The 14,470-nt window shown below is 37.6% G+C and overlaps 1 protein-coding gene across 1 annotated transcript in view; it reads right to left on the bottom strand.

The window, feature by feature from the left end:
• Positions 1-14,470, bottom strand: part of DOK6 (docking protein 6) — a 236,768-nt gene that overhangs the window by 51,095 nt on the left and 171,203 nt on the right. The window contains exon 6 of the mRNA XM_034064995.1: positions 9,294-9,432. Within this exon, the coding sequence (XP_033920886.1) occupies positions 9,294-9,432 (139 nt within the window). The remainder of the gene's footprint in view (positions 1-9,293; positions 9,433-14,470) is intronic.

Below are 14,470 nucleotides of genomic sequence, written 5' to 3'. Positions count from 1 at the left end.
ATGTATGCTTCCATGATTGCATGGAAAATCTTCATTCAGCACTTGCTGCTGAATACTGTAGGAATGAAACATTTTTAAAAAATCTATTCCTGCAGTTTAGAGAGGTCAGTACTCCAGTAATTTTTAACATCTTCATCATCAACATGGGCAATGGGACCAAACCCACTCTTAGCAAATTTGGGGGTGACATCAAACTAGGGGAGCAGTCAAACACCCAGATGGGCAGGTTTCCATTCAGGGGGACCTGAGCAAAGCAGAAGAAAGGGCTGGCAGGAATCTAATGTTTATTCAGCTTTAGAAAGAAAAGGTTAAGAGAAATCTGTTTTTTTTTTTCTCTCTCTTCCTAAAGATATGTTGGAGAGAAGACTGTTACCAGAGATGCACAGTGAAAGGACAAGAGACAGTAGTCACAGGCTATGGCAAGGGAAATTCAAGACAGACTTCAGGAAAAATTCTTCACAACAAGAGTTGCCAAGCACTGGAATCAGGAGCCATAATCTACATTCTTGGGGGTATTCAGAACTTGACTGGGTAAGTCCTTGGGTAACTCAATCTAGTTTTGATGCTACACCTGCTTTCAACAGAAGATTAGGTGAGCTGACCACCAGCAGTCATTTCAAATGCCTTTTTTTCTCATCCTATATTCAATGGATTTGAAAATCTGAGAGCAAATGACCTGTACTATGCCAGTGCATTGACCTGACATTATTTTGCTTACTGTAGTAGCTGCACATACACAATATAGCTATTATAGCAAGTGAAATAATGTCAAATCAACAGTACAGGGTCTGTTGTACATTTCTCCTGAACCAGATTCCTGCGCAGCTGATAAACACAAACTGTTAGCATGGGTGGCATCATATGGGATATCAGTAACATAAGAACAATGACACGCAGCTAGGAGGAAAAAGGAACATAAACAACCGCTATCTGGACAGGCTTTGATTAATACATATTCAAAGACAGCTTACACTTGGAAAAGTGCCCTTATTTCAGATATGGCCTTTTTACATATTCAATATCTGTTGTCTTCAGTCTAAATATAAACAGAGATTATTATAAATAATTTTCATGTTAAAAAATCTGTTGTCTTTAGAAACAGGAATGAAAGCAGAGTTAAAAAAAAGCAAAATTAAGACAAAGGGCAAACTTCACCTAATTTTTGTCCTACCACCAGGTACCTGATGAGCCAAAGCACAAAATGCACAGGAGGGATTTACAGAGTAACTTTAGGACTATTCTGAGAATTTCTGATCCCCACACAGATTACTACTTTTTATAATTTTCCTAGTCTCTGAAAAGCACTGTGCCCCTCTGTAAATAGGTGATAAAGAAGTTTCTTATTAATCAGAGACAATGCCTTAACTATTCCCTTGGTGATAAAAAGAATTCATGAACAGAGCTGCTGCAACGGAGGAAGGCCTTGCTTAACAGCAGACACAGAATAGTACTATTCAGTACGGTCAAAAAGATTGATGAAAACCATGTGAAAAATAACTTTTTCAGAAGTTATTTTTCTGTGAATAAGTAATTCACTATGATTCAGCATTTGTTGTGTTGTTGTTCTGCTGTTGTGCTATTCCTAGCATACAGCTGATTACTCTATGACCTTAGGCAATTCATACCCAGCTGAATTTGGCCCTATCTTTCTGTACCTCATTTTTCACATTAGTATAATTATTATAATAATATCTGTCTCCTGAGGGCATCAGGTGCTTAATCAGCTTTTTTTTTTGCTAATAGTAATAGGAGCTCTGTAGGCTAGCTTCGTTCATTTTACAAGAAACAGTTTTCTTAAAACAGCAGATACGAGATTAACAATAATTAAGCCCATGGGAGACCTAGCTTGAGAATTATTTTTCTACTAATACTTAAGTCAACACAGCCCACTTCTCTGTTAAGAGAGTCTGATGACATAAACCCACCAGCACAAACAAGCTGTTTTAAATATACACAATACAAAAGAAAACTTCCATATTAAATGCTTCTCAAAGTTTAGTTAAGGGGAGGGCTGGGAATAGCCAAATAGGGTTAAGTCAGGCTTACATCTGCCTTTCCTCATTTATCACTCATATCACCCACAGCTTTTAGCAAATAAGACTGCTAATCAGATCATCAGTTTTGTTCAGGGAATGTTCTTTGGCTCTTCACTTTCAGCATTTTCTAGAAACAAATATGAATTTCAACATGACAGTGCCTCTCCAACTACTTTCATAGCTCATAAACATGTAACATTTTGCAAAATATGAGAAATGAAAAAAAAAGTTAAAATAAATGATACCTGACTTCCAAGAAATATGCTCTTTAAAAATTTCCTAGAAATGAAGATAGGTGGCTCCTTAGATTTTTAAAGCTTCTATGTGCTAAATTTTCAGGAGGAGCTGCATGTTCAGATACATTACTATGCAAAATCTTTGCCCTGTTGGATTTAAGCAAACTAACCAGACCCTAGCTGCTTAAATCAGAATGCTCACAGTACAGCACCATTGCATACAAACATATAAATGAGGTGAACAGAATAGGGAAAACAGCGTTCATAGGATTCATGTATGCACAGCTTCAGGATGGATTCATAGGATGGAGCAGGCTCCTTGCAGATAACAAACTATATTGTCTCAGTTATGAGACACCTCTGTGAAGCTTTTATTACAAATTTTGGTTCAGCTCCTACTTTATTTTAGCAGGAAGGCAGATTAAAATCTGAGTCTAAGGTAGCACAATACAGAGAAATCTAGAAGAACACTAGCATTATATAAAATATACCAGAAATTTTTTAGGAAGTAAAAAACAAAACTAATTTCTAGGTTAGAATGGACATCCATATGGTGAGGTACTTTGGTTTTAGTCTCTAAAAGAGATTTAGAGTATCATTTTGCATTCAAGGTCATCTAGCTCAATGGCTACAGATAAAATGTGCTAGGCAAGGGAAGAATTGAATTTTCCCCAGCATACTCTGACTGAAAGCCCTCACGTCTTTAACCACTTCAAGAGCATCCAAAACTCCAGTGCAAGCTTTAGCTTTCAAATGGCAAAACAGCATTTAAATTACATCATCAACTACTAAAATATCTGATACACTCATATGGAAGGACTTGCCAGCTCTGCTTTTGCACCTACCCACACCACCTACCTACACACTCCATAAACCTTTATGCTGCCTGTAGTGCTTCTGACACGACAAATACCTCTGTTACCCACCCTGGCTTTATCACTTCATATGAGCAGCTGCACTGACACACTGTTACCATAGTAAAGACTTGCCCTACACTGCGGGTTCATTCAAACGCACAGCACAAGCATCCAGCAACAACAACCACCTGCAGCATCCCCTGCAGAAGCTAGGCTTTACACCTCATCCTCTCACTTCCTGCAAGGTGCTGTATAGGGGCACAATAGACCTCTGCAGCTGACAGAGAAAAAGGTGGTAAAAGGTGTTGACTCGTTAGGAAAGGAACAGGAGAGGGACTTTAATGTTTGTGGAAGTCTGAATCTCATGGTGGGATGAAGCATTTTCTTTAGGAAGTGCAGCACCTGCTGCACAGCTTTTGAATGCGTATTATTAAATATTAGTAGTAGTCCCTGCAAAAATACTAATGAAATAAATCTACAGTCAATAAAATATTTTCTTTAAAATAAGATTAAAAAGTAAACCAGCTCCAGTTGAAGGAAACATTAATTGCTGCCCTGTCTAAATATCCACAAATCCCTTACTTTCTTCTCAAGTGGAGAATGTCAGAAATAGAATGTGATGAAAAATTAGGATTCACTTCATCCGAGTACACACAGTTTTCTGAGCCCAAGGACTAACAAAGAGCCCAGTAAAATTCCTAAAATTTCTCACAGAAAAATCTGAGTCAGGGAAATGTCCTTATGCTTAATGAAATGCTTAATGAAACGAGAACCCTATGGGAAATTACTGATATTTATGGGAACTAACTTTACATAACTTAAATCTGAAAGTATACAAATTCTGACTTAGAAGGAAGAAAAAACAACAATAAAAAAAAACCCAAACCCAAGAATCCAGCATTCTTGGGCTTGTTGATAATCTTGGCAATATTTACAGATGGTTGTGATTTGACACATACTTCAGTGGAACACTCCCAGTTTTCTATTCTTGATTTCCACCACAAAGAAGGGTGAACTTTAATGCTCTAGGAAGTCCTCTCCTGCCCAAAATGCAGCAAGGCTTTTTCAGTTTTAACTTGTAACTTTCAAAGATACTGTCCCTCACAGCACCCTTATGGACAAGTTGTCCAGTTGTGGGATGTGAAGAACTGGCTGAAAGACAGAACTCAGAGGCTGGCAACTGCTCACCAGCAGTGCTCTCCAGGGCTCAATTCTAGGGTAATTTCTATTCAATATATTTATCAATGATCTGGATGCAGGAGCTGTAAGTACCATTAAGAAGTTTGCTGATGATACCAAACTGGGAGGTGCTATTGACTCTCTTGAGGGACAGGAGGCTTTGCAAAAAATCATAGAATCATAGAATAGTTAGGATTGGAAAGGACCTCAAGATCATCTAGTTCCAACCCCCCTGCCATGGGCAGGGACACCTCACATTAAACCATGCCACCCAAGGCTTCATCCAACCTGGTCTTGAACACTGCCAGGGATGGAGCATTCACAACCTCCCTGGGCAACCCATTCCAGTACCTCACCACTCTCACAGTAAAGAATTTCTTCCTTATATCAAGTCTAAACCTCTGCTGTTTAAGTTTCAACCCATTACCCCTTGTCCTATCACTACAGTCCCTAATGAATAGTCCCTCCCCAGCATTCCTGTAGGCCCCCTTCAGATACTGGAAGGCTGCTAAAAGGTCATTGGAGCATCAGGCAATGTTTAATGGGATGAAATTTAACAAGTACAAATGCTGGATCCTACACTCAGGATGGAGTAACACCAGGCATAAGCATAAACTGGGAGAAGAGTGGCTGGAGAGCAGCCCTACAGAAAGAGATGTGGGGGTGCTAGTCAGCAGCAGGCTCAACAGGAGTCAGCAGTGTGCCTTGGCAGCCAAATGGGAAAACCACAACTTGAGGTGCATCAAACACAGCACAACCAGCTGGTCAGAAGTGATTATCCCTCTGTATTCAACATTGGTCCAAGCTCATCTTGAGCACTGTGTGCAGTTCTGGACCCTACAATTTCAGAAGGAGGTGAAGATTCTTGACTGTGTCCAGATAAGAGTAACAGCTGGTGAGAGGGCTGGAATGCATGTCCTGTGAGGAGTGGCTGAGGACTTTGGGCTTGTTGAGTTTGGAGAAATGGAGGCTGAGGGGCAACCTCATTGCTCTCTACAGCTTTCTGAGAAGGTGGAGAGGCATTGAGCTCTTCTCCTTGGAATCCAGTGATAGGACACAGAGGAATGGTACAAAACTGTGCTAGGGGAGGTTTAGATTGGATATTAGGAAGCATTTGTTTCCAAGAGGGTGATCAAACACTGGAGCAGCCTTCTTAGCGAGGTGTTCAGTGCCCAGGCATGCCAGTGTTGAGACATTTGGACAATGACCTTAACACCATGTTTAACTTCTGGCCAGTCTGGAAATGGTCAGGCAGTGGGACTAGAAGATTGCTGTAGGTCCTTTCCAACAGAAATATTCTATCCCATTCCATTCCAGTCATGTCCAGTCCAGTCTACTCTATTCTGTTCTGTTCTGGTTCTAGTTCTAGTTCTATTCTACTGCTGTTCTGTTCTGCTTTCTGTTCTGTTTTGTTCTGCTCTGGAAATAAGCTTCACAACACCCATGGGAACCAAGTAAACAATTCACTATGTATTGCAGTAAAGCATCCATCTTTTTGCAGGGTTATGAAGTTTCTAAACAAACATTATACTGAAACAACATAGATGGGAAATAAAGAACAAAAATGAGCTAAATATCAGAATGAATAATTGGCCTATACTTTAGGCTATATTTGAAGAAAATGCATGAGTTCACGAATGATCCTAAAAATTCAGAACTTCAGTGGCTGAGTTTATACAGCATTTAAAGAAGAAAACATGCTAAAAGACCAATGTGCTGTGACATGGGATCGTCTATGGGTGGATTCCACTAATTTTCTTTTCCAGTTTCTCATTCAGGTATTGACATGATGCAAATGCACTCAGGCAGAACTAGAACATAAAAGAGCTTTGCCATAGTAAGTAAATTGCAGTACTGAAATGAAGCCCAAAAGACGTATATTTTAACTAAATATATTTTATATTCATTGGGTTGGCAGCATCCACTAGTGTCTCTCTGTTTTTCCCATACTTTACAACTTCAAAATAATAGATGATAGGTATAACATTGCACAAAGGCAAAATAGCCATAAACCAGACAAATTCTGGATATGCATTGGCAATGGTGGCATACTTCAATTTGAAACCATAATTTTAAATTGAAAATTTTAAATGCTTGACATATTTCTTGATGATGTTTGATCCTGTAATGTTTTGATGAGTATATGTTTGTGTTGTGATGAGGTTAAAAATACATGAAGAAATACATATTAGAGGCTTACACCACAAAGCTAAATTAAAAGTTCATTATAACACTAATGCTGTTACTGTCTCCAGCCTCAGATTATTTTTGTTTCTTTTCCTACTCTAAGACAATTTATAGTAATATTCTTCATTCTATTTACATGCCTATTAACACTGTATCTGATACCCTGTAATTTTTGGTTAACCTCAGACGCATCCTATGAAATATTGTTACCCTCCTCATCTGGTTCCAGATAAAAAGAAAGATTAAATGACTCCCAGGCTCATTTCTCAGCCACTTTTGTCTTCAACCTCACCTTAAGCCTAGTTGCATTGCATGATATTTGTCTTATTTGGCACACTCATTGCTTCCCTCCCAATAACATTTTTTTTTAATATATAAACTGTTTGATAATATCTGTTTTAAATGTCAGAAAACTATCATGATGACTCCTTCACTTACATTAAGTTGAATATTAGAGACAAGACTTGTAAATAATGATGATGGGAAAAAAATATAAGATGCAATGTCCATAAAGGTGTTTATCTTCTCGCAACTGTTTAAAGGATCACAATCTAAATGGCATTATGTTTACAGCTCTGTTGTCTAAAGCAAAACAAGTGCCATGGAAAATTTCCTACAACAAGTTACGAAACTTGTGCCTTTATATTTTCTTCATGCATTTATACTTCAGTTTTACTGACATTTGATTAACTTCAGCTGCTTAACATCAACTTTAGTGCTATATTATTTAGAATTATTATTTTACACATTGTAAATTTTTATATTTTTGATATTACATTATAGGTTTTTACTGGCAGCTCTTGAAAGAAGTAACTTACAAGGTTACAAAAGTATGACTATTTTCTTAGCCTCCCTTGCATGCGCAGTCTTAACATGAGAAATCTACAGCCCTTAGCCCCCCATGTTATGCACTTGAACAACAGGGGGTGAAGAAGTTACATCAGGAGTGTTTCCAGTGGAGGCTGAGTGACAGAAGATTGAACTGGCATTAGGGATGAAAACGTTTTGGTAAGCATTGCATCCTGGTGTAGAGGCTAGGTAGACAATTGCTCCTGAAACCAACTGTGCTCATATGCTGGCTTGTGAAAAATACCTTTTAAACTGTTTATCTTAAAGAGTTTAAAAAAAAGATCACCAAAACCAACATCATCTACTGGTTTCAAGGAGGGTACTCCGCATTTACTGACTTTTTTTCATTCTCTCCTCAGGACAGGACAACTGAGAAGATTTAACAGTTTACTGCCGCCTCTTGTAACCCAGTTTATCTCAGTAACCCTGCAGGACCCTATTTCTTTTAGCTAGGGTTTTGTTTTGTTTTTCCAGATTAGGAAGCTGAATTGACACACTGAGTTGGATAAGCACGTAAACTAACAGAAAGGTAATGGAAAAATCTTGCATCCCAGACTGGTGACTGGCGAGAGCGGAGATAGAGCGGTCTGTTAGACACTCAGGTGTGCATCTCGTATGCCTAACAACTGACTACAGTTAGTGGGGAAACATGCTGTTCTTGAGGCTACCACTTTTTTTTCAGTAATTCCAAGACTAACAATCTGATCAGATTTCTAAACCATATTAACACCCCCCCCCAAAAAAAACCCCAACAAACAACCCAACTCCCGCCCAAAAAAAACAAACAAAAAACCCCAGGGGGCACATGGAAGGGGCAAGAGAAGAGGTTTGTAAGAAAGCATATTATTCAGATGACAAAACCAGAATTGCTGACATTCGCATATAGATACCAAAACAGTACAAAATATGATATTGTAAATTGAAAGCCAGTCATTGTCTTTTTAATTAATTTGTTATGCTGAAACTGTACAATCACTACCAAAACACTCCAATTAGCCCCTCCTCTGCAAAACAGCTGCAAAACAAAATTGCCATCTGTATTATACTGATCCATCAAAAAAAAAAACCAGAACAAAAGAAGTGAATATACAGATAACAATTTCCCTGAAAAGAATCTCAACTGAAGTACTAGCATTGGCACAAATGAATTCTTTTCCCAAACACATAAGATCATTGTCCACTTTCATGTAATATTTGAATAAAATGCAGTCTGCTTTAATGTCAATAAAACCAATAACTAATTCAAACCCACACCTACACTAGTGACTAATGATCCCATATTTAAGGTCTTTTTTCCCAGTGTTATAATTTGAAGGGGAAATAGGCAGAAGATAAAAGTGCACACATGACTGCCTACTTAAACTGATTGAGCTTCTGCTCATGATGACAATGAAGCAGACCTGGTACTATATTATCTGCCACAGAACATTTTTGCTTTCAGTCCATGCTCTTTCAAAGGTAAATGGAAAGGCTCAGTTTGTTCTCATGCCTCTCTCTAACATTTTACTTGGCTTCAGCAACAGATTTCTTAGCATAAAAATTAATGTATCACTTAATATTCTGAAACAGAATTTTTGTGTCCAGAGACCTCCATAAATGAAGCAAATTTCAAACCCAAACACCATTAGCTTACTAGTTGAAGTATAAAATCAACAGATTTTTCAGCATCTCTTACACCACCCACAGCTTCTGCATAGTACTCATGGTACTCACTGGACCAAAACCATACCAACATCAATCATTATAGAGTACATACTGAAAATCTCCACCATGAAAATGCATGAATTCAAAAATCTTTTTTCTTTGTACACAGTTAATACCATCATTACAGATGAATTCATGGAATGCCATTACTCCACACTTCTTTTGTTCATTACCATTTTTTAATAAAGTTAAAAAAAGTTTAAACTTTTTTAATAAGTTTAAAGGTATTGGTGAAAGGCCCTTACCCTTGCCTTCTGCTCCATCTCCATCATTAATCTTTCATGTTGCTCTGCTATTGCCAGTGTTGCAGAATGGACTTTCTGATATATCATTTCTCCTTCTCGTGTTTGAAAGGTGAACAGCCCTTCTCCTGTGTCACACATCCTGCAGTGAGATTTAAGCAGAATGGAAAGTAAAAAACCGAGCATTATGTAATTTTTATCTATTACAAAAAGTGTAAACTTGTCAGTAGGAAATTCCAGCTTTTGTAGTTAAACTCTGGAATGCTGAGCATCTACAGTTATTTTTACCATTGAAGACAGACATACTACAGCAGATGTGCTGAACTTCATGAGCATAAGCTTTAAATTCAGTTTTCATCATTATCTGGGTAGTGAAAAAGAAGTTGTAGCATAGAATAAAAACTTGAATACAGTCAGCTATTTCCAGCATTGTTTAAAATGTCTGCACAGGTAAGAGGGAGCAAAATTTCATTCTCTAAACCAATTCAAGCCAGAAGTGCAAAGCACATCAGGACTTTGAAACGCTGATGTTTGAAGAGGACACTGACCAATTAAAAATGTTATGGTTAATTGCTACAAAGAAGCAATTATGAAAGACATTTTAAGTAATGAAAGACAGCATTAAGAGGGTTAAATTATAACTGTCTCAGTGCAGTTATGTGAGGCAGTGTCTAAAGCTACCTTGACACTTACAAAAGCCATTCAGACTATTTGACAATAGGAAGAGTATTTCTATAGCATAAGAAGATCAAATAGTGAAAAAAAACCCAGAAAAAAATAAATTAATTTCTTCTTTTGAGAGAACAACTGCTGTTACCCCTGTCTGTGATATCACTGCGGCATTATTCTGAGGAAGAAAAGCGGTACATGGTAATGTAATGACAAAGAGGGCTGGGAAATACAGCAAATGGGAAGAGACAACAATGTTAGGTTATTGAATGACCTTCACACAGAAATCAGGAGGCAAATTGCTGAGCATTTTAGAAAAATGTGTCCTGAGTAGCCTAACATTCTCACAGGTTTTTAAATACTGATATCTTTAGAGTTTACACACCAGATTCTGCATGATTATTCATACACTGAATTTTAAAACTGTTTTCCCATCAAATGAACACATAGATCTATGATATTTTAATTTAATAAACATTTGAATATGTCTCCAGCTATATTACATGCACACACTATTATATTACAGCTTCTTGAAAATGGAATAATGTTTTTCATGAGACATCTTTTTGTCAAATTAGAATACAGCTTCCCACAAAATTTTAGTTCAAAACTCAGTTGAACAGGACTATTGTGCTACAGAGGAGAGTACTGAGAGCTCAGCAGTTGCTTTTGATTTCAAGGCTGACCACTGAAAATAAAACCTTATTAACACTTCCAAAATCTTTGCCTGTCATTGGAGGAGACATGCTTCTGTGAGACTCCTATCAAGAACTTGTGTATAGCTATGTTTGGGAAGAACAGAATGTCCTGGAGGCACAAACAGATAAAACAGAGGTGCTTCTGGAAACTACCTGGTGAAAATACTTAGTAATGAGGTGTGGAAAAGAAAGTCATATTCTTAAGAATAGATGATCCATAATATTATCCATATGGAGATTATCCATAATTCTGGAATGAAAATAGTCTTCTCCATCCCAAGAGGTAAAGAAAACACAATCTATTTTGGATACAGGAATTATTTGATCAGTATTAATGTGATGTACTGATTAATAGATTAAAAAAAAACCTCATGTTTTTTATTAAATTCCAACAGAGACCAATATCCCTGCTGTGAGTATTTAAGATACTTTATACCCTTTGCCACAGTCCTCCAAAGAGCTTCTGGTAGAAATAAAATGTCTCCAGAGTTTTGCAACATTATGGCAACAGCTTTTCAGATCCCTCAGGGCATCATATAGCTGGTACTCTGCTTTTGTGTAAAGAGATCTTAATAAAATTCAAACAGCGTGAAATGGAAAGTCTGGAAAAAATTAGGAGGCTTCAGAAACTGAAGCAAAATATGATCTCTTTGTTGGTTTCAGAGGACGAAAAATCCTACAGGGATAAAAACAAGGAAACAGGAAATGGGGCATGATTAAGATTCAGGAGATAAGCTACTTGTTTTGACAGAGCAAAACCTAATTGCCACCACTGCTAATCTGACTAGGGTCTGTACCACCTTCATGAGCCATGGGTGGAGGCAGCGATGCAGGCTGTGGAGGTGCCCCAGCACCTCACCCACTGCACAGGACAGCACTGCAGGGCCCTGCCTCCCCACAGCAATGGGTGACTGTGGCAGACATGTCACAGCAATGCTGGAAAGTCATAGATGACAGCCTCCTTGTGTCTGCATTGTGGGCTTCCCTGGCTGATGATGGATGATATACATGCAGCCAATCCCTCTCCTTCTTCTCCTTCTCTTTCTCCTTTTTCCTTCTCACCTTGCCTCCTCTCCTTCCCTTTTTCCTTTCCCCTTTTCCTTTTCCCCTTTCTCCTTCCCCCTTTTCCTTGCCTTGCCTTCCCTTCTTTTCCCTTTCCTCTCCTATTCCCTCTCCCTCTCCCTGTCCCTCTCCTTCTCCTCCCTTTCCCTTCTTTCCCTTTTCCTTTCCCTTTCCTTTTTTCCCCTTTCCCTTTCATTCTCCTTTCTGTTCTAGTCTGTTCTTTTTTCTGTTCTGTTCTTTTTTTTCTGTTCTATTTTCTGTTCAGTTCTATTCTAGTTACGACATCAAGATCAGCCGCATGTTTTAGGGTTAGTTTCAGTCTTTCTAGAATATGATGTAGATGGGGACAGGCACAGGGGTAAGTGTACTTTTATAAGCTTAAGAGTTTTGCCAAAAAAACAAGGGCCTTTTACTTATCTGGGTACAGGAATGGACAAGCCCATGAGTTGAAGCACACTTGTTGGCTTGTTCTATTTACAGTCAAAACATAGCCAGAAAAACAAAGAAACTCTTTTCTTTACAGCCTTCTCTGCTGCCATATAACTGTCCATTTAAAGCTACAGTTTCAGCTTTAGCCTTGCTAATGCATTGCTTTATTATGAGTGAAAATGAAATAATTGAGGGTAAATATTGTTTTCTATGTTCAGTGCAGATACGATTGTTCACATGCTAATTTATTAACATCTTCATAACTTTGTATGTCCTATAATCACTTTAGAGAAAAGACAGGACAAAGATGTGGGCCTCTTCTTTCCTTGATGCTGCTGCAGTTATGCACTGTAGGTCTACCAACTCAGTATGACCACTGTTGAAAAACTTCACTGATTTTGTATACTTAAATTTTTGCATGAGAGACTTAACTGTCTGTGGATGCTTGAAAAGTGCTGATATTAGCTTGTGTATTTCTGGCTTTTCCAGCTTTAAAACAGAAATGTTGTTAACCTATGCTTTAGGATATTTAAAGATTCAATACATTAAAATGTATCAAGTGCTTTGACAGAAATAGGAAAGTGCATTTTTTCTGTGTTATTAAAGATTGACATAACTGGGCAGATAAAACCAGCAGATAAACCAGTAATAAGTTTTCCTTAAAATACTTGCAGAGCTTTTCACAATCAACATTGTTAGCAGATCTGGTTCAAGAGCCAGAGGAAGCAATAGGAAGAAGGTAAGAGCTAAGCTTGCGGCCTGGAAAGTGGAGAAAGAGAGCAACAGTGAAAGTTCTTGCTTTTAGTCAAGGCAGAGCTTCTGTTCAGGCCAAAGAGATTTTCCCACCAGTACTGCCAATTTTTTGTCAGCATTTCCCAACTTCCCGTAAGGTTTCCCACTGCTCACTACAGTAACTTCATCTTTTAGAGCAGAATCAAGATTATATATTAATTATATATTTACCTCGTAGAATTCCTTTCAAAAAAGGAAACTGTTGACTTGACCACTATTTATGAACAGCACCTTTTGCCAATTAGAGGTTCATGCTATGCTCTCCTGTCATGGTTGAAATATTTTGAAAGTTTAATGGTGCAATATTTAGCAACTGCATAAGAGGACAAGAATTTGACATCTCAGCTTCATTTCACTAAGTCAGTTAAGGGTAAAATTAATTTTCACAATAATGAAGGTTGTCTGAAAACTAAGATGCTTAGAAACATTATTTTCTATAAGTCCTTGCTTAAAAATAAACAGTAAATGATCACTGTAACCAGAAACATTTTAGTTCTTCATATATTTAATCTAAATTTTAATGGATTTTAAAGGCTTCTTTTTACCCACAAATGGTTTAGCATTAAAGAAATAAAAGTATGTAATATTACATACAAATAACTAGTTTAAAAGGTAAAGATCCTCAAGTAGGCCCTGAACAAAACAATATAAAATGTATATTATTAGTAATTATAGCTATTAATAGCTAAAACATGATAACTAGCTGGTACCCTCGTTTAACATTTGCAGTTCTTTGAACAAAAAGGAACTTTATTTTTTTAAAATGAGAACATATCATGAATAGGTATTGCCCAGTAATCAGAGTGCTAAAATGTAACAGTACCAAACTGGATGTAATTGCTGTTGCAGTGTTCACCTGATGAGTGAAAAATAATTTCCTTTAAACAGTGAAGCTGATTACTCAGATACTTCAAGGGCCAGAAATGAAGACAGGTAGTGCGTATTTGCTGACGAAGGTGGTCAGATGGCATGTATGGGGCCAGACTTGATACTGTCACAAGGCAAGTAGTAAATATAAGACCCTTTCTTCAAAGTCCTGAAGCTGTGGAAAAAAACTAATTGGTATGTAATTTTTAACTCTGAACTGAGACACTTATTTCTTGTGTTGCTACAGTTTAGATTTTCTAAAATATGGTGGAAACTAGCAATTTTGATTCCAATTTAATTAGATTATCAGTGGAGACACACAAACAACATCTCTCTTGTGGATATCTAACTTTTATTTTTTCCTTGTTTGTTGTTATCTCAACTTGAGCTAAGTTATTTTGACAGAAGTACTGTTTGTTCTTTGTGTGCAAGGATATTACACACAGCATACACTAAAGACAGGATAGGTAACCAGTAGACTTCACTATAAAATGAATGCAAATCTCCCCTGAGGGTCCAGATTCTTTACTCATTTCAGCCTTAAACACATGCCAGCTTGCTTCCTTCCAAACTTGTTCTTTTCTGAGAAAATGAAAAAAGCAAGGAAAGCAAAGAAGCTCTTTGTGGCAGGCGCATGTTTACATGAAAAGCTCCTTTTATATG

The sequence above is a fragment of the Melopsittacus undulatus genome, chromosome 1 (genome assembly GCF_012275295.1).
Source record: "Melopsittacus undulatus isolate bMelUnd1 chromosome 1, bMelUnd1.mat.Z, whole genome shotgun sequence".
Taxonomy (NCBI): domain Eukaryota; kingdom Metazoa; phylum Chordata; class Aves; order Psittaciformes; family Psittaculidae; genus Melopsittacus; species Melopsittacus undulatus.
Note: the sequence above shows the minus strand (reverse complement) of the source record. Positions and strands in the feature narration are given on the sequence as shown.